This window comes from Nerophis ophidion, linkage group LG24 (assembly GCF_033978795.1).
Source record: "Nerophis ophidion isolate RoL-2023_Sa linkage group LG24, RoL_Noph_v1.0, whole genome shotgun sequence".
NCBI classification, from domain to species: domain Eukaryota; kingdom Metazoa; phylum Chordata; class Actinopteri; order Syngnathiformes; family Syngnathidae; genus Nerophis; species Nerophis ophidion.
The window spans coordinates 25,386,732-25,408,359 of NC_084634.1; the positions used below are offsets into that span (position 1 = coordinate 25,386,732).

The 21,628-nt window shown below is 38.8% G+C and overlaps 1 protein-coding gene across 1 annotated transcript in view; it reads right to left on the bottom strand.

Moving 5' to 3' along the window:
* Positions 1-6,311: 6,311 nt before the first annotated feature.
* tfap2d (transcription factor AP-2 delta (activating enhancer binding protein 2 delta)) overlaps positions 6,312-21,628 on the bottom strand; it is a 42,262-nt gene continuing 26,945 nt past the window's right edge. Inside the window, exons 4-7 of the mRNA XM_061885639.1 lie at positions 13,876-13,994; positions 13,650-13,791; positions 9,010-9,123; positions 6,312-6,588 (exon numbers count right to left, since the gene is read on the bottom strand). Of these exons, the coding sequence (XP_061741623.1) occupies positions 6,372-6,588; positions 9,010-9,123; positions 13,650-13,791; positions 13,876-13,994 (592 nt within the window). The 3' untranslated portion in view covers positions 6,312-6,371. The remainder of the gene's footprint in view (positions 6,589-9,009; positions 9,124-13,649; positions 13,792-13,875; positions 13,995-21,628) is intronic.

The following is a 21,628-nucleotide window of genomic DNA, read 5'->3' on the forward strand; positions in this document are numbered from 1 at the left end:
GTGGTCTGACGGTTCCACTCAGCAGTAGCCCAGGTGCCTGCCCGGCCAGACAGGTGAGTGATGACAAAAGCAACTTTAGCTCGCTCAGAAGTGAAAGCGGAAGAGTTAAGCTCAAAGTGTAGTTCGCATTGTGTCAGGAAGTGTCTTACGTCATCCCCATCTCCGGAAAAACGTTCAGGACGGGATAGCCGCATATTGGTGGTTGTAGCGGGTGGCATGGGCTGAGCGGGTGCCGGGTCTTGTCCAGTGGTCGAAGTGGGAACGACGGCGGCTAGTAGTTCGTTCATACGCTCCAACATGGCGTCTTGCCGCTCCGACAGACTCTGTAGGCCCCGGCCCAGGTGGTCTAGCTGGTCCCCCTGCTGACTGATGCGTTGGGCCTGGCCTTGAAAAACCCTTTTCCAGGGATCGGTCTCTGCGGGTTCCATATATTTGGCCGGAACTTTTCTGTTACGAAACTTGGAGAGTGGATCCCAAGGATGCAGAGACGTAGAATGATATAGTAAATTCTTCCTTTATTTAGGTGGAAGTGGAACGTAGCCAGAATAAACAAAAAGCGATGGTGGAAATACAAAACACACCATGAATAAATAACTATATCAAACAATCAAAATATGAACAGAAAACGCTAGACGAAGCTAGGATATAAAATAAGCAAACCTGAGAGGAGCACAAAAACAGACTTGAAAGACTGTAGGTATGTAGGATGCCAAGACACGTGTGAGAGTACTTGCAGTGGATACAAAGTTCCGGCCCTGACAGGCCGTCAGCACCCAGACTAAATAGCCCACCTAATCAGCTTTCAGGTGTGCATGATTGCCCAGCGTCAGCTGCACTCCAGACTGTGGGCGAGAGTGAGAGTAAAACCTGATGTGCAAAACAACACAGAAAAACATGAAAAATACAGTTTACCACACAGAACAGATAACTGTTTTTTTTCTTAATTAATTTAAAAAAATAAAACTTAAAAAAAAAATGATTGTTGATTATTTTGAATCGATGAATTGCCTGAGTGGCTAGACAGGACGGATTCAAATAAAAAAAAAAAATCAAATTAATTAATAAAAAAAAAAGAAACTTAAAAAAAATTAGATTTTTGATTTATTTTTTAATCGACTAATGGACAGGACAAATGAAAAAAAAAGGAAATTAATTAATTAAAAATAATATAACAAAAAAAAATGTGATTCTTGATTTTTTTTATCAATTAATTTCCTGAGTGGCGAGACAGGACATAAAAAAAAAATGAAATGAATTGTTTAAAAAATTATTAAATAATATATATAAATACTTTTTTTAATCGAATAATTCCCTGAGTGGATAGACAGGACAGATGAAAAAAAAAAAAAAATAATTAATAAAAAAAAACAATCTAATAATAAATAAATATATATATATATATATATATATATATATATATATATATATGTGTGTATATTTTTTTTTAATCATTTAAGAATTGTTAAAAATAGGTATTGCGGTTAATTCAAAAATATATTTTTTTGACACCATTAATTGTTGTTGAACATTGTCTGAAGCATACATTGAAAGTACACTAAATAGCAGAACACGTAGCAACTTGTCTTTATTGAACACTGGAATTTTTTATTTATTTTTTTAAATGTAGGGATTCCACATATATAGTCCAAATCCTACAAGAAAAGTCATTTAAATATTTATATATATCTTTACAAATGTTCATGAGCGAGTCGTAGAGATCTGAACCTGTGTTTTTGGGAAGTGTTCAAAGATGGACATGCACAAGAAATGCGGAGTCACGGTTACAAAATGGCGGACTTCGGACCCTTTCAACTCTTTACAAACCCCCCTGAAAAACAAAAAGACACATTCATACTTTCCCCACGCTGTTGCAGTATTCTCACAAGAATTAGTTGGAAAATTGTACAAAAGGTAAACGCTCCTATTGTCAAATTAACCGTCGAGGTGTGTGGTCTACAAAAGGAAATAGACGTCTAACTTGGGCCAGCTGTGGCTGTAGGGAACCTCTTCACTTTATACAGCTGTGGCTGTAGGCAACCTCTTCACTTCATGCGCGTTAAAACGTTCCCACGGCGATGTTTGTTGTGGATTCCATTAGTTGGCGCTGTCATGAATTGATTAACGTGGACCCCGACTTAAACAAGTTGAAAAACTTATTCGGGTGTTACCATTTAGTGGTCAATTGTACGGAATATGTACTGTACTGTGCAATCTACTAATAAAAGTATCAATCAATCAATCAATCAATGCTGTTACAACATTGGTTCTCTTGCTGCCAATGTACTTGTTCCTGACACACAATGTAGTCAAGATTTTCCTTCCACTTTCTCATGCACTCCAAATTATGATTAAAGAAAAAAAAATTTAAATATTGCCTTCTTCTAATTAGCCTCAGCTTTGCGTTTAACTGAACACCCCGGCTACGAGTAGAACATCTGCCGTGTTTTATTCCAATATATCCTCCCAAAAAACAGCGTTCTTTGCCAATTTTTGGTGGATTCCTTTTGTCGAAATGAAAAATTTACACACCAAAAAAAAAAATAATAGTGCCGTTATGCAAAACATACATGTACACTATGGAGGACATACTGAACATTACGTTTGCGAGATTTTGACGATATACGATATAAATGCAACATATTTGAGCGACGATAGAGCTTTTAATATTTACCGCAAATTTAACACAATGTAGCATTCTTGCTAGTTTCTTACATATAATATTATCACTGGAAGACAAGGTATTGCCCGACCTGCTACACTGCAGGCTGAAGGAGCTCGAGCTGTTGAAATTGAACAGAGGAGGGCGGATCAATACAAATATTGACAGCAACGATACCAACCATAGTATCAGTATATGGCCAATACAGCCGACGGATATTTTTCTTTATCACAAAAAACTTGTATTTATAGGGCTTCACGGTGGCAGAGGGGTTAGTGCGTCCGCCTCACAATACGAAGGTCCTGCAGTCCTGGGTTCAAATCCAGGCTCGGGATCTTTCTGTGTGGAGTTTGCATGTTCTCCCCGTGAATGCGTGGGTTCCCTCCGGGTACTCCGGCTTCCTCCCACTTCCAAAGACATGCACCTGGGGATAGGTTGACTGGCAACACTAAATTGGCCCTAGTGTGTGAATGTGAATGTGAATGTTGTCTGTCTATCTGTGTTGGCCCTGCGATGAGGTGGCGACTTGTCCAGGGTGTACCCCGCCTTCCGCCCGATTGTAGCTGAGATAGGCGCCAGCGCCCCCCGCGACCCCAAAAGGGAATAAGCGGTAGAAAATGGATGGAACTTGTATTTATTTTTTTGCCGTTTTTGTTATTGTTTACAAACAGGGTGTAAGAAGGACAATGCAGGACTTTAAGGGGAAAAAATACTTTTTTTTTTTTAACTTTATTTTGTTCAAAATATTTCAAGTATTAAAAAGGACAGGATTAACCATCCTGTGTTTATAATCGTGATCAAAAAATGGAATCGTTCAAAACGTCAGTGTTTATGGCCAACAGTGCCACTGCAAGTACTTGGTATCGGATCGATGCCCCAGCTTTGTGGTATCGCCCAAAAATAATGTGAAGTATCCATACTTTTTCCTGAAGGAATCAATAAAGTTCTATCTATCTATCTATCTATCTATCTATCCATATATCTATCTATCTATCTATCTATCTATCTATCTAAAATCCCCTTAGCAGAAAAACAGCCCAAAGCATGATGTTTCCACCCCCATGCTTCACAATAGGTATGGTGTTCTTGGGATGCAACTCAGTATTCTTCTTCCTCCAACCACGATGAGTTGAGTTTATACCAAAAAGTTCTATTTTGGTTTCATCAGACCACATGACATTCTCCCAATCCTCTGCTGTAACATCCATGTATCCATTTTGGTATAAACTCAACTCGTCGTGTTTGGAGGAAGAAGAATACTGAGTTGCATCCCAAGAACACCATATCTACTGTGAAGCATGGGGGTGGAAACATCATGCTTTGGGGCTGTTTTTCTGCTAAGGGGAGAGGACGATTGATCCGTGTTAAGGAAAGAATGAATGGGGCCATGTATCGTGAGATTTTGAGCCAAAACCTCCTTCCATCAGTGAGAGCTTTGAATGGTTGATCAAATACTTATTTTCCACCATAATTTACAAATAAATTCTTTAAAATTCCTACAATGGGAATTCCTAGATTCTGTCTCTCACAGTTGAAGTGTACCTATGATGGAAATTACAGACCTCTGTCATCATTTTAAGTGGAAGAACTTGCACAATCGGTGGCTGACTAAATACTTTTTTGCCCCACTATATCTACCTACCTCCTAATGGAAAAGAACCATGTTACCACGAAAAGTCACCAGATTTTGGCAAGTCCATTCATAAGTTTTGAGACAATAATCCAACAGGAAGTGAGGCAAAGTGTTACCATGTACATCGGCAGCAAAATTACTGACCCGTTTTTACCAATTATGTTAAACATTGTGACGTTATCGCAGATGCAGATTTTAGGCCATGTCGCCCATCCCTAGCATATATAATTGTGTACATCCTTTCCGCAACTACAACATTTTTATCATTTTTAAAGCCGTTTGGGTGAAAAATGGTGTCCTATCACTTAGGGCAGGGGTGTCCAAACTTTTTCCACTGAGGGACACACACAGAAAAATTTAAACATGCGGTGCCTGTTTTGATATTTTTAATTTTCAAACCATGACAAAATATATGGATTCTTTTTTTTTTTTTTTTTACCTTTAGGACTCCCAGGGACCATAGAGGGTCTCCCCCAATATGTTAAAAATAAGTCAAATTATTATTTTCATTTTTTATGTAACGCTTACAGTAAATCTCTATATCAACTTCAGGTTGATATAAAGTAAAAAAAAAAAAAAAAAAAAAAAAAAAAAAGGTTAATGCCTTTTCAGTCAAAGACAACTTTGTTTTTATAGTAAAACTAAAATTTCCCCCATTGCCCAACATTCAGAAAGCAATGTTTGATCTGAAGTAATTGGAGCCCTAAAAAATCAATAATACAGGACCCCATTGATTTAAATGTATTATTATTTCTGAGTAATCACAGTGAAAAAATAAATAAAATCCCACTAACTATCTTTGGGATCCAAAATGTCCCCCACTCATAAAGTGATACATTTTTATTATTATTTGTTTTACTTTCAACACTTAAGTTATGAGATAAACTTCAGATATATCTGTCGATTTTACGTTGGAACTATTATTTTGTTGGTTTTATGCTCTTTTGTCGAAGAAAACACTGTTTTTGTATGGCAGTCACACAGTATATGCACATAATATTTTCCACATAAAACATTAAAAAGTGAAATATTTGAAGTAATTGGAGCGTTAAATAGGTCAATAATGAATTATAAAAATAAATTTAAAAAAATATATATTTTTAGCACTGGCAATAAGAGCAAAATAAAGAAAAACAAAAGAAAAACAAACAGCCTGCATGGCAGCTTTGTGTCAACACTGCAACTTTTCCCCGTTAGATTTCACCTCATTCTACTTTTTTAGTGTTTTTTTTATTTATTTTTGCAATAGCATTTCCAGAATGTGTGGCGGGCCACTAAATAATTAGCTGCGGGCCGCAAATGGCCCCCGGGCCGCACTTTGGACACACCTGACTTAGGGCGACTCATCGGATCGTACAAAACCCGACTAAATTCTCATGAGAACAGGCTTGCATCAGCGTCACACACAAACACACACACAGTAATCTCACATTCCAAAACAAAACCGTTGGCATGGTAACGTTCCAAAGAATGCCTGCAAAGTGCTTTTGCAGCTTCGTGAAAGATCTCACTCTTGCGCGCAGAAAGGAGGTTTTGTCACTTAGAAATGTAAAAACATCACGGTTTATTTTTCGACATTTCCTCTTCCACGATTGAGTGTTTGTTTGTTTTGTTTTCTTGGTCTTTCTGTCCTCGTGCGACACATCCTTGACGTCCTGACTTCATTGTTAGGACTCCTTTCATGTTGGTCCATCCATTCTTCCACTTATCCGAGGTCGGGTAGCGGGGGCAGCAGCCTAAGCAGGGAAGCCCAGACTTCCCTCTCCCCACCCACTTCGTGCACGTTGGTCCATAGAAAAAAAAATATTTTTTTTTGTTTTTTTTGAATACCCTGTCAGATCATTTGGAGAAGTTTCCCCAAATGGGGCCCGTGTGTGTGTTTGTGGAATGTGCAGTGACCAGCCCAGTCCTGAAAACACATGTAGACATCTTAAATAGGGAGTCAATAAATAAAGAAATACATATATATTAATGAAACACACACACGCATACACACACACACACACACACACACACACACACACACCCACACACACACAGCTCCAAGGCACGGGGGAGGGGGGCCCAAAGTGGACGGGACTACTCCGTCTTTTCAGTTTTGCCGTCTTTGCTCTGAGGCTCGGCTGCCTTGCGGAGCTGCGACTTTTCCGAGCTGCCGTTGATCTGCTGGTCGTTGGGTCCGCTTGTTTTCCCGCTGGAGCTTTTGTCCAGGTAGTTGAGCATCTCGCTGAGGACTGTCTGGAAAGTGCTGAGAGCGGCACAAACAGCCGGTGTGCCGAAACCGTGAGTGATGAGACTGTTGGGGAGAAAAGGACATCGATCATCCTGACGTAGCCCACCACATTATTGTAGTCTGTGCCGCCACATCATTCTAATATGGCTCACCACATCAGTTATAGTGGCCCGCTATATAATTGAATGTGCTCCACCACGTCATGCTAATGTGGCCAGCTGCGTCATTTAATGTGCCTCGCCAAATAAATCTAATGTGGCCCACCACATAACTTATTGTAGCCTGCCATTTCAATATTGTCGCCTGCCATATCATTTATTATTATTATTATTATTTAATGTGCCCCACCACATTATTCTAACGTAGCCCACCACATTATTTTAGTCTGCGCCGCCACATCATTCTAATATGACCCACCACATCAGTTATTGTGGCCCGCTATATAATTTAATGTGTTCCACCACATCATTCTAATGTGGCCAGCTGCGTCATTTAATATGCTCCACCACATCATTCTAATGTGTGGCCGCTATATAATTTAATGTGCTCAACCACATCATTCTAAACTGGCCCGCAGCGTCAATTAATGTGCCTCGCCAAATAAATCTAATGTGGCCCACCACAAAACTTATAGTTGCCTGCCATATCATTTACTGTGCCCGGCCACATCATTTTAACACAGCCCACCACATTATTTTAGTCTGTGCCGCCACATCATTCTGATATAGCCCACCACATCAGTTATAGTCGCCCGCTATATAATTTAATGTGCTCCCCCACATCATTCTAATGTGGCCTGCTGTGTCATTTAATGTGCCTCGCCAAATAAATCTAATGTGGCCCACCACAACAGTTATTGTGGCCCGCTATATAATTTAATATCTTCCACCACATCATTCTATTGTGGCCCGCTGCGTCATTTAATGTGCCTCACCAAATAAATCTGTGGCCCACCACAAAACTTATTGTGGCCTGCCATATCATTTGATGTGCCCCGCTACATCATTCCTAAAGTAGCCCACCACATTATTGCAGTCTGCGCCACCACATCAGTTATTGTGGCCCGCTATATAATTTAATGTGCTCCACCACATCATTCTAATGTGGCCCGCTGCGTCATTTAATGGGCCTCGCCAAATTAATCTAATGTGGCCCACCACATAACTTATTATGGCCTGTTATATATATTTTTAGTGGCCTGCCATATCCTTTAATGTACATTATTCTAAGGTAGCCGACCACATTTTTTAGTCGGCACCGCCACATCATTCTAATATAGCCCACCACATCAGTTATAGTCGCCCGCTATATAATTTAATGTGCTCCACCACATCATTCTAATCTGGCCTGCTGTGTCATTTAATGTGCCTCGCCAAATAAATCTAATGTGGCCCACCACATCAGTTATTGTGGCCCGGTATATAATTTAATGTGTTCCACCACATCATTCTATTGTGGCCCGCTGCGTCATTTAATGTGCCTCACCAAATAAATCTGTGGCCCACCACAAAACTTATTGTGGCCTGCCATTTCATTTGATGTGCCCCGCCACATCATCCTAAAGTAGCCCACCACATTATTGCAGTCTGCGCCACCACATCAGTTATTGTGGCCCGCTATATAATTTAATGTGCTCCACCACGTCATTTAATGGGCCTCGCCAAATTAATCTAATGTGGCCCACCACATAACTTATAATGGCCTGTTATATATATTTTTAGTGGCCTGCCATATCCTTTAATGTGCCCCGCCACATCATTCTAAGGTAGCCGACCACATTTTTTTAGTCTGCGCCGCCACATCATTCTAATATGGCCCGCCACATCAGTTATTGTGGCCCGCTATATGGTTTAATGTGCTCGACCACGTCATTTAATGTGCCTCTTTTTTATCAAAATCCAATTTTTGTATGTTGTTTATGTATTTTGGTCATTTTCCTCGACTGATGTACTAACTTCATGTGGTTTATTTTGTACATATTTAGCATCATCTACAAAAATACAAATAATTGCTATTGTGACATCCAGTGGACACATTTAGAACAGCAGTTTATTTCAGTCAAAAAATTCCGGTTGAATTTTACACTTACCAAACTGATCCCGCGGGTAGTACGTTTGACACTCCTGGGGTACACGCTACATTTGAGTATTTCAACCAAATTGGCAGTCAATTCCAAGAAAATCCCAACTTCTCATCCGAATGCTTCTTCTGTAGCATTACACTTCCCTTTAGGGGATTTGATCAAACTTCCTCCAGAGAGTGACACCATGCACGTGACCTTTCTGCTAATAAGCGTCTGTTCCTCTCTCCGCCCTCATGTGGGACAAATAAATTGCTGAGCCGCCACTTTTGCAAATGGCAAATAACTCAGCAGAGACCAACAGAGCTCTGTGTTGCTCTTTGTGAGGGCTCCTTTGAATCCTACAGCAAGTTATGCGAAAACAAAAACTTTTTTTTGTGATTGACAGTTGCATATTTTTGTACCTGAAATGTGTGAGGTGTCTCTGGATGTCCAAGTCCAGGATAGGTGTTGGTCTGGAGGATCCCAGAGGAGAACGATCTTGACTCAATAAGTCTTGGAATTCCTTACAGATTTGCCTGACAAAAATAAAAACAACAACATTCCACCGATTATATCTATTTGATATTTTAAGAAAAATAACATTTACATACTGTAAAGCAGGGGCTCCCAAACTTTTTGACTCGGGGCCGCATTGGGATAAATCAATTTGGCCGGGGGGCGGGCTGTATATATATATATATATATATATATATATATATATATATATATATATATATATGTATATATATATATATATATATATATATATATGTATATATATATATATATATATATATATATATATATATATATATATATATATATATATATATATATATATATATATATATATAAATATATATATAAACATGCACACGCATACACAAGTCTCCAAAATGTTAAATACCATGTTGCTACAATAAAAAACAGACAAAGGAAAAAATAAAAAAATAAAATATATATATATATATATATATATATATATATATATATATATATTTATATATATATATGTATATATATAAATATATATATTCCTCGCGCACTAATTGACTGAAAGAGCGCGCACCTGCCGCTGATGATGTCACTTTATCGATGGGAAAATGCATTTTTCGACAATATGATTTGCCTGAGCAGCTAGGAGAGTAAAATGGATTAAAAAGGACGGATATAAAAAAAAATTGTAATTGAAAATACAATTATTTAATTATTAAAACATTTTTTAACTTGGAAAAAAATCTACTCCCAAGTGGGCCGAACTGATAAAGTCACAGCACGATAACTAAGAAATAAAGACAACTTCAGATTGTTATCTTTGTTTAAAAATAGAACAACCAGATTCTGAAAATATACCAATAATAATGTTGTTGGGTTTTTTTTACTTGCATGTTGCGGTTAATAGTATTTGTCGTTATTTATTTTTTCTGAATAAATAATGCGATAATGTTCATCAGTCAACTCATTGGTGTTCATTTTCGATTCATCAAGATAACATTTTTCACATCAAAATCAAATTACAGAATGTTATTCATGTAGTTTGATAATTTTCCTCGACTGATGTACTAAAATGGGTTTTTTTATACATATGTAGCATCATCTACAAAGATACTAAGAAATGCTATTGCGACATCCAGTGGACACATTTAGAACAGCAGTTTGTTTTGTTGTAACATTTCAAGTTAATTTTTATATTTAGCAACCTCATCCTGCGGGCCGGATAAAACCTGTTTGTGTTATAGGTGACAGTGTATTGTTATTATTTGTTATTAGTATAAAAAAGTCGGATTTTTCTTATTTAATTATGTACGTTTTCTCCTTATTCCTTGCATTTTTACATGTTGATTTTTTTTTTTGTCTGATTTTTATTTCGGCCCTGCAATGAAGTAGCGACTTGTCCAGGGTGTACGCTGCCTTCCACCCGATTGTAGCTGAGATAGTACGCAAATGGCAGAACAAAGGTTACTCAAATAGTAAATGGTAAATGGGTTGCACTTGTATAGTGCTTTTCTACCTTCAAGGTACTCAAAACGCGTTGACACTACTTCCACATTTAACCATTCACACACACACACATTCACACACTGATGGAGGGAGCTGCCATAGTGAAAGGTAGTGTTGTTGTTTTTTTAGTAACCAGCAAGCACAGTACAGTTAGTAGAACAACTGTGTTTTTATTACTGTGTATTTGATAGGTGCCATCTGAAATTCAACTATTTATTTTATTTTTAAAAGGTTTTAAGTGGTAGAAAATGGATGGATGGATTTTTATTTTGACATCCGGATGCGGGACACATTTTGGAAAATGTGAGCTTTTTTCCTATTAGGCATACTTGCTTTGTTGGCATTGAGAATTGTGACATTACCGACAGACCGTCTGCTTGAGTTCTTGTTTACTCACCGAGTGTTTAGTGAAACAGAGATTTCCAAATATTGCACCGTTTTGATTTTACGTGAATCCGATACTTGGTAGTACCGACGGAATTCGTGTAATGGAGGCCAAGCATTGTGGCCTTTGCAGTGTGTGCCTTGGTAAACCTCACTCCCAGACAACCTCAAGAGCAGTGCTGGCTTATTGGGCTGATAGACCGGGCTTTTAGCTCAGTAGCTAGCACCTTCGTCCTTTAATGCCATCTGACCCAGATTGGAGTCCAGGGCGAAATAGAAAGCAGGGACTGAACCAGGTGTGTTACATTCAGTCTGTGGGTATAAAAAGTACCAAATTCAATACACATCCCAAGCGTGGAAGTTGCAAGGATGAATTAGCGAGGAGGAGTTGGATTTGTGTGAAGTCCTGGAGGGTCTGGCTATGTGTCTGTTAAGCAGTGGTGACTTTAGACTTTTTGTGACCAAAATGTGTTCTAGCTTTAATATTAGTAGAGATGTCCGATAATGGCTTTTTTGCCGATATTCCGATACTGTCCAACTGTCAATTACCGATTCCGATATCAACCAATACCAATATATACAGTGGTGGAATTAACACATTATGATGCCTAATTTTGTTGTGATGCTCCGCTGGATGCATTAAACAATGTAACAAGGTTTTCCAAAATAAATCAACTCAAGTTATTTTTGAATTTTAATCATAATAAGTTTGAAAAAATATTTCACAAATATTCTTCGTCGAAAAAACAGAAGCTAAAATGAAGAATTAAATTAAAATGTATTTATTATTCTTTACAATAAAAAAATACATTTACTTGAACATTAATTTAATTTGTTAGGAAAGAAGAGGAAGGAATTTAAAAGGTATGTGTTTAAAAATCCTAAAATCATTTTTAAGGTTGTATTTTTTCTCCAAAATTGTCTTTCTGAAAGTTTTAAGAAGCAAAGTAAAAAAATAAATGAATTTATTTAAACAAGTGAAGACCAAGTCTTTAAAATATTTTCTTGGATTTTCAATTTCTATTTGAGTTTTGTCTCTCTTAGAATTAAAAATGTCGAGCAAAGCGAGACCAGCTTGCTAGTAAATAAATACAATTTTAAAAATAGAGGCAGCTCACTGGTAAGTGCTGCTATCTGAGCTATTTTTAGAATAGGCCAGCGGGCGACTCATCTGGTCCTTACGGGCTACCTGGTGCCCGCGGGCACCGCGTTGGTGACCCCTGTTGTAGATCACACATTATGCCTCTCACCTGGACATGAGACATCTGAATAGGTAATCCGACAAGTTGGGACACTTTGAGAGCCATTTAGGACCTGGAACTATGATTATGAGGCATTTTTTTTACCTGAATGGGAATAAATAAACATCCCAGCAGTCGGCAACCTAATAATAGCAGACCTTGTACTGTAAGTGATTATGTGGCCATGGATGAAGTGCTGGCTGTCCAGAGTCCGGACCCAGGGTGGACCGCTCGCCTGTGCATTGGTTGGGGACATTTCTTCGCTGCTGACCCTTCTCCACTTGGGATGGTCTCCTACTGGCCCCACTATGGACTGAACTTTCACGATATTATGCTAGACCCACTCGACGTCCATTGCATCAGGTCACCCACATCTGCGGTCCTCTCCAAGGTTTCTCATAGTCATTCTCATTGACATCCCACTGGGTTGTGAGTTTTTCCTTGCCCTTATGTGGGATCTGAACCGAGGATGTCCTTGTGGATTGTGCAGCCCTTTGAGACACTTGTGATTTAAGGCTATATAAATAAACATTGATTGATTGATTGTTGGCTCTTTTTTTTTTATTAATCCACCGCATATACTTGAAATTATTAAAATATGTAAATATCAAATGTTATTATAAATGTGCCTGTTTCTACTTAACATATATACTTACATCAAAACCCTAATGGAGGTGTTTGGAACTTTTTTTTAGGGGCTAAATAGGCAGAATTGCACAGCTTCCATAGGCTCCATGTAAGCGGACATTTGATCACGTTTATTTAATATTTAGAATGATTTTTTTTGTAAATAACATTTGTCGTCATGTCTCTCATGTTTGTGAACGATAGGCGAAATTTAAAAAAAAAAGTGCCGTTAGTAGTTTTACTTATTTCTTACTTTATTAAGTTGCATTAACGTCTTTTCATGCTTGTCAAGGTAGTAGGGAGGGATTCATATGGCCCCATTCCTGGGTGTGTCTCGTGTGAGAGGAAGAGGTGGAGTTAATCATTTTGCAATGCATATTGCTGAAAATTATGGAAAGTGAACGCTGTGGTGAAAGTTGGCATTGCCACAAAACAAATTTTAAAATATTCAACACCCTACTGCCACCTGGCGGCTAAAGTTGATAGTGTAACCCCCCCTAATATGTCACGTTTCATATGTCAGGTAACCACTGACGAATCGGGCCATACGAATCCTCTTCCCACTGTAATTAAAAATATTTAGTTTTGATTTAATGGCCTGATGCATTTTTGTAAAGACTTGTTTGAACAAGCTAGAAGTGGCAACATAAAAACCGGCAGTTTTTACTTTCAAGGGAACGTTTGAGGGAGAAGTCTTTGCAGTCTGTGTGAGTGTGTGTGTGTGTGTGTGTGTGTGTGTGTGTGTGTGTGTGTGTGTGTGTGTGTGTGTGTGTGTGTGTGTGCGTGTGTGTGTGTGTGTCGCTGCTTACTTTGTAGCCAGAACCATTTTCTTCCGCGCGTTGTTTTCTTTCGACTCATTGTGCTGCCGGGCCAAATGCTCGCCGACCGCCTTGCTGGGAAATTCTGTCTCGCAGGTGTAGCCAAAGTCTCTTGCCAGGTGGAGCGCCTCTCCTGCACGTAAACATGGCAGACGGGATGAGAGGGATGCAAAAAAAAAAGGCACTTTCTCAGATGAAAACATGAAAAGGTTCTCACCCTCCACCAGGGAGGTCAGCAGCGTGACATTGGCAGCTTTTCTCCGCCCCGCCGGCAGGTTGAGGCCGAGGCGGTCTAATTTCTCCCGAAGACACCGGCCGCCGTTCTTTGACTTGGCTCTGTGGAAATAAATGGTAGATGGTCAAAACACAGAATCCTGGGAACGGTTCCGAAACACAACACAGCAGCACATTTCCTTTTATAACATGACAATTTTATATGAAAGCCATGCATAAATTAAAACATGTCGCATACAAACCGTCACATCTTTAATCAAACGCATTTTCATATTTAATGTACTTTCAGGTTGTAATTCCCCTTGAGTTTCTACGATTCTCTTTGAAGCGTTAGCGTCTCTAGCTAAATGCATACCATTTTAGATTCATGTCATTTCTCGTTTTCTCATCTACCTGCAAAATGTCACGTTACGTGAAAACGCTTAAGAGCAAGAAATATGTTGAACAGCCAATTAATCTATCAAGCATTTCAAAACAACACAGTCCATGAAGTGTACGTTCAGCTGTATTTTTACTGCAATATTTTCCTCCCTTCTAGTGATAGTCAAATAATTTGCAAGCAGCAGGGGAGGTTTTCATTATTTGGGTCCACACTCCAGTATTCATGCTGGAACGATACGCCTGCCTGCAGCTCGGTGGCAACAGTTTTCAATTTAAAAAGTATTCTGTTCTACCCAGTAGCAGTAGGAAGTACGCAGGAACACATGGTAAATGGGTTATACTTGTATTGCACTTTTCTACCTTCAAGGTACTCAAAGTGCTTTGATACTATTTCCACATTCACCTTTGTGACGAGGTTTGGTAGAAGGTGGGGATTGAACCAGGAACCCTCTGGTTGCCGGCAGGGCCACTCTTCCACCTGCGCCACGCCGTCCCCCACATGTGTATAGATAGGGATGGGCATTTTTCATATTCCCAATACCTGTGAATTGATTTCAGTACCCATTTTTTTTATACCTTTGATCTGTGTTCAAATGATAAATGTTTAAAAAAATAAATGTTTTATTCATTTAACACTGTTATCTTGTTTTGTTACTCTTGTGTCTCATTTGCAAGTAGTGTACTGTAATATAGTGGCTATGGCATGCAGTTGCAATTCCTACATGGCTATGGTGTGTTGTAGCCAGAAAGTAGTCTTTGCCATTAAGTTGAATGTACCAGTCTAGTCTTTTGTTGTTGAGTTTATACTGTAAGTATTGTAATAATGATAATAATAATAATAATGGATTAGATTTTTATATCGCTTTTCTAGACACTGAAATGACTTTCTGGGTACCTGGGAATCGATTCCAGTACCCATTTTTTTCATAACGTTGATCAGTGTTCAAATGGTAAATGTTTAAAAAATATATTTTTTTAGTTTAACACTGTTATCTTGTTTTGTTACTAGTGTGTCTCATTTGCAAGTACTGTACTATATTATACAGTGGCTTTGGCATGCAGTTGCAATTCCTACATGGCTATGGTGTGTTGTCGTAGCCAGAAAGTAGTCTTTTCCATTAAGTTGAATGTGCCAGTCTAGTCTTTTGTTGTTGAGTTTATACTGTAAGTATTGTAGTAATAATAATAATAATAATAATAATAATAAAAATAATAATAATAGTAATGGATTAGATTTTTATAGCACTTTTGTAGACACTCAAAGGACTTTCTGGGTACCTGGGAATCGATTCCAGTACCCATTTTTTTTCATAACGTTGATCAGTGTTCAAATGGTAAATGTTTAAAAAATATCTTTTTTAGTTTAACACTGTTATAAATAAATGATAAATGGGTTGTACTTGTATAGCGCTTTTCTACCTTCAAGGTACTCAAAGCGCTTTGACACTACTTCAACATTTACCCATTCACACACACATTCACACACTGATGGAGGGAGCTGCCATGCAAAGCGCCAACCAGCACCCATCAGAAGCAAGGGTGAAGTGTCTTGCTCAGGACACAACGGACGTGACGAGGTTGGTACTAGGTGGGAATTGAACCAGGGACGCTCGGGTTGCGCACGGCCACTCTCCCCACTGCGCCACGTTTCGTTACTAGTGTGTCTCATTTGCAAGTACTGTACTATATTATACAGTGGCTTTGGCATGCAGTTGCAATTCCTACATGGCTATGGTGTGTTACCGTAGCCAGAAAGTAGTCTTTGCCATTAAGTTGAATGTGCCAGTCTAGTCTTTTGTTGTTGAGTTTATACTGTAAGTATTGTAATGATAATAATAATAATGAATTTAATTTTTATAGCGCTTTTCTAGACACTCAAAGGGCTTTCTGGGTACCTGGGAATCGATTCCATTACCCATTTTTTTCAAACATTTGATTTGTGTTCAAATGGTAATTGTTTAAAAAAATATATTGTTTTTATTTAACACTTTTATCTTGTTTTGTTACTCTTGTGTCTCATTTGCAAGTATTGTACTATATTATATAGTGGCTTTGGCATGCAGTTACAATTCCCACATGGCTAATGTGTGTTGTCGCAGCCCAGAAGTAGTCTTTGCCATTAGGTTGATGTGCCAGTCTAGTCTTTTGTTGCTGAGTTTATACTGTAAGTATTGTAATGATAACAATAATAATGGATTAGATTTTTATAGCGCTTTTCTAGACACTCAAAGGGCTTTTTGGGAACATTGTAATCGATTCCAATACCCATTTTTGGTCATACCCTTGAGTGTGTTCAAATGGTAATTGTTTAAAACTTACGTACCGTATTGTTTTGATTTTAACACTGAACTGTGCTGTTCAGTTGTTATCTTGTTTTGTTACTGTCTCATTTGCAAGTACTGTACTGTATTATATAGTGGCTTTGGCATGCAGTTGCAATTCCTACATGGCTATGGTGTGTTGTCGTAGCCAGGAAGTAGTCTTTGCCATTAAGTTGTATCTGTCGGTCTAGTCTTTTTTTTTTTTAGTTTATACTGTAAGTATTGTAATAATAATAATGGATTAGATTCGTATAGCGCTTTTTTTGACACTTAAAGGGCTTCAAAGAGAAGTGAGACTCCATCATTTATTTAATCCACATCCACACAATAATGGTAGTAAGCTACATGTGTGGCCACAGCTGGCTGGCGGAAGCGTGGCTGCCAATTTGCGCCTAAGGCCCCTCCGATCCCAATCAAACATTCATACACCAGCGTGTGCGGCACTGGGAGCTAGGGGTGAAGAGTCTTGCCAAAGTGACTTGGATGGCAGAAGCGGGGATCGAACCTGGAACCCTCAAGCGCAGCCGCTCTACCATCCCCATTGTACTTATCAAACACCAGCTGTGGGATTTTATCCTGCATCTACGTCGAAAATCTGGACGTGTTGAAATCGTCACATGAAATTGTCAAAATAATTGTATCTAAGTTATCACAAAACTTTGCGTAACATTGAGTTCCCGGCGAAAAGGCAAAAGCTGTCTTTGAACCTACCAAGAAAAAGGCTTGTAAAACTCCAGTGTGTAGGATGGGAAGCAACAGGAAGGCGTTCTGTTTCTTTTTTCTATTGTAATCCACAGAAAGATTTTGTCTTAACCCAAGAACTACAAAGCAAAGAGGAAGCAGGACCTGACTCCCCTACAGGGACCTCTTCTTTGAACTCTTTTACGACATTTTCTTTGAACAGACCTTTTCTTTGAACTGTTTGTAATCAAAGGTGATGGCTGTTTACGACCCCTGTACCTTAGAAATAGTTGTTGCAATGTAATCAGGGAAAGTCCAAATAAAAGAGGTGGCGTACAATCTTTCGCCAGAGCGTGTTGAAAAACTGTACAGTCTACACGTTTCTCCTCATTGAGCCAAATTTAATTATGTCTCTGTTTAGTTCCTTGCTTCTTGTCTTGTTCAATAGATGTCATCAGTGTTTCAACCTGACAGAAATTGTAATGCTAATAGTTAGCATGTCTCACGAAACTCCAATGTACAGTGGGGCAAAAAAGTATTTAGTCAGCCACCGATTGTGCAAGTTCTCCTACTTAAAATGATGACAGAGGTCTGTAATGTTCATCATAGGTACACTTCAACTGTGAGAGACAGAATGTGAAAAAAAATCCAGGAATTCACATTTTATGAATTTTAAAGTATTTATTTGTAAATGATGGTGGAAAATAAGTATTTGGTCAACCATTCAAAGCTCTTACTGATGGAAGGAGGTTTTGGCTCAAAATCTCACGATACACGGCCCCATTCATTCTTTCCTTAACACGAATCAATCGTCCTGTCCCCTTAGCAGAAAAACAGCCCCAAAGCATGAAGTTTCCACCCCCATGCTTCACAGTAGGTGTGGTGTTCTTGGGATGCAACTCAGTATTCTTCTTCCTCCTAACACAACGAGTTGAGTTTATACCAAAAAGTTCTATTTTGGTTTCATCTGACCACATGACATTCTCCCAATCCTCTGCTGTATCATCCATGTATCCATTTTGGTATAAACTCAACTCGTGGGCTGAAATTGGCCCCCGGGCCGCACTTTGGACATCTTTAACTAGCACATTTTGAAAAGTGTAGTCTTACTGTATGTACGTTTGAACGCCGCCTTCTTGATTTTGGTGGCATGACTGATTGAATGTTGTCCATAACGGTTGGAATTGGAGGTTAAATTGGCAAATGATTCCTGGGCGTAGCCACCGCAGCTACTCACTGATCCCCTCACCTCCCAGGGGGTGAACATAGGGGATGGGTCAAATACAGAGGATAATTTCATCGCAACTAGTGTTTGTGTGTGACAATCATTGGAAATTTTAACTTTAACTTTTTTTTGTTTCCCGGCCAAGTGTTTGAGCCGGTACAAGTCTGACGTCACGCACAATAAAGGTAACTAAATAAAGCACCATTCGATTTTTCGTGAATTGGCACCCAGTAGTGGCAGTACTCGAATTTTGTACCCGTCGATATCTACAGAACTAAAAGATGGAGACATTTGTGACAGAAATGAAACAAAACGGAGTCGTCGTCAGCGCCACATAAAATAGAATGTAACTCAACCAGTGATAAATTAATATTATCAAATTCTCAATATCAATTCAGGGGAGTCACGGAAAAATGTCTGTCCCCCAGGGGCGTCGTGACAGAAAATAATTGAGAAGCACTGCTCTCGCCCGTCAATAACACAGCCGCTACTGCTGGGTTCCTCTGATCCTTGCATGTTTTGCTTCTAACTCGACAATAGTCTTTGTGAACGCAACTCTATTAGCACAGTCTCTCTTTTATGTCAGCTCTACAAAGACTTCTTTAGCCCTTTTTAATGCCCAGCAGCCACATTAACCTTCCAAAAGTGCGCGCTGTCTATTGCTGTAGCCCCTCCCACTCAGTTCAGCACTCCTGGAATGTTCCGGAATGATGTGTAAAACTACCTAATCACAGGTGTCAAACTCAAAGTCCGAGAGACCGACACATCATTTAAAGTGGTCCATCCCCTCATTTTATGTGCTCTGACACATCATTTATTGTGGCCCACCACATCATTTATGTGGCCCACCACATCATTTAAATGGCCCACCACATCATTTATGTAGCCCACCACATCATTTATCGTGGCCCACCACGTCATTTATCGTGGCCCACCACGTCAATTGATTTTTTTAGCCTGGTCGACCGTATAATTTTATGTGGTCTGCAACATTATTTAATGTGGCCCACCACTTCATTGTATGTGGTCTGCCATTTCATTTTATGTTGTTCACAAGATTATTTAACAGAGTCCCCCAGCTGATTTTGTTAGGTCGCCAACTCATTTACGCGGCCCACCACCTCATATTATTTGCTCTGCCACATCATTTTAAGGTGTCCACAAGGTTATTTAACTTGGCCTACCACATGATTTTATGTGGCCCCTCACATTGTTTCAGACATTTGAGACACTTTGAGACATTTGTGATTAAGGGCCATATGAATAAAAATGTATTGATTGATTGACTGATTGATTGATTGATTGTTTAGTGTGGCCCACCACGTCATTTTATGTGATCTGCCATATAATTTTATGTTGTTTTTCAAGATTATTTAACATGCTGCCCCGAGCTGCCCCGTCATTTAATGTGGTTCGGCACCTCCTTCAATTTGGTTCACTACATTGTTTAATTTGGCCCACCGCTTCATTTGATCTGGTCCGCCACCTCATTTATGTGGTCCGGCGACTTATTTGATGTTGTCTCTAAGATTTTTTAAATCTGGCCCGCCACATTGTCTTATCTCGTCAGCCATATCATTTTATCTGGTGCGCCACATCATTTATGTGGTGCGCCACCTCATTTTATGTTGTCCACAAGGTTATTTTATTTGGCCTACCACCTGATTTTTGTGGCCCACTATATCATTTTATGTGGCCCGTCACATTTTTTGAGACATTTGTGATTAAGGGCCATATGAATAAAAATGTATTGATTGACTGATCGTTTAGCGTGGTCCGCCATATTTTATTTGGTCTGTAACAATATTTAAAGAGGCCCACCACGTCATTTTACGTGGCCCACATTTGAGAAACTTTAAGACATTTGTGAATAAGGGCCATATGAATAAAAATGGATTGATTAATTTTTTAGCCTGGTCCACCATATCATTTTAAGTGGTCTGCAACATTATTTAAAGTGGCCCACCACTTCATTTTATGTGGTCTGCCATATCATTTAAGTTGTTCACAAGATTATTTAACAAGGTCCCGCAACTGATTTTGTTAGGTCGCCAACTCATTTATGCGGCCCACCACCTCATATTATTTGCTCTGCCAACTCATTTTAAGGTGTCCACAAGATTATTATTATTATTATTTAAAATGGCCTACCACTTGATTTTATGTGGCCCCTCACATTGTTTGAGACACTTTGAGACATTTGTGATTAAGGGCCATAAGAATAAAAATTTATTGATTGACTGATTGATTTTTTAGTTTGGCCCACCACATCATTTTACGTTGTCTGCCATTTAATTTTATGTTGTTTACAAGATTATTTAACACGGTGCCCCCAGCTGCCCTGTCATTTTATCTGGTCCGCCACATCATTTATGTGGTCCGGCAACTCATATGATGTTGTCTGTCAGATTATTAATGTCGCCCGTCACATCATTTTATCTGGTGCACCACATCATTTATGTGGTCTGCCACCTCATTTTATGTTGTCGACAAGATTTTTTAAAGTGGCCTCGCATGTCATTTTACGTGGGCACGTTGTTTAAAGTGGCCAGTCACATCATTTAATCTGGTGCACCACATCATTTTATGTTTTCCACAAGATTATTTAAACTGGTGCCACCACAATTATTTTATGTGGTCTGCCACATCATTTTATTTGGCACGCCACATAATTTTATGTGGTCCACCAACTTGTTTAATTTGGTCCACAACAGGGGTGTCAAACTCAAATACAGAGTGGGCTAAAATTTAAAACTGAACAAAGTCGCGGGCCAACGTTGAACAAATGAACCTTTTAATAGGGACTCAAACAAGTTTTGCATTGAATATTGAACAATCAAGGCTTATATAACTTTAAAGTAACATGCAAAATCAAGTTTCCAATAATAATAATAATAATAATAAAAAAAACATCAATCGCATATCAAATACAATTTAAATAAAAATTCAATGCCTCTTTTGTATTTGCAGCCTTCTGAGGTAATTATCAAAATACACTTTTTCAACAGGCTAATAATAAATTTGAAAATAAAATAATAAGGAATCAATCAAACATTCAAGCCTTGAAGTGGCAAGAGAAAGTGCATGGGGGGTTGAGGTAGGCGGGGTTGGGGGTGGGGGGGTGTATA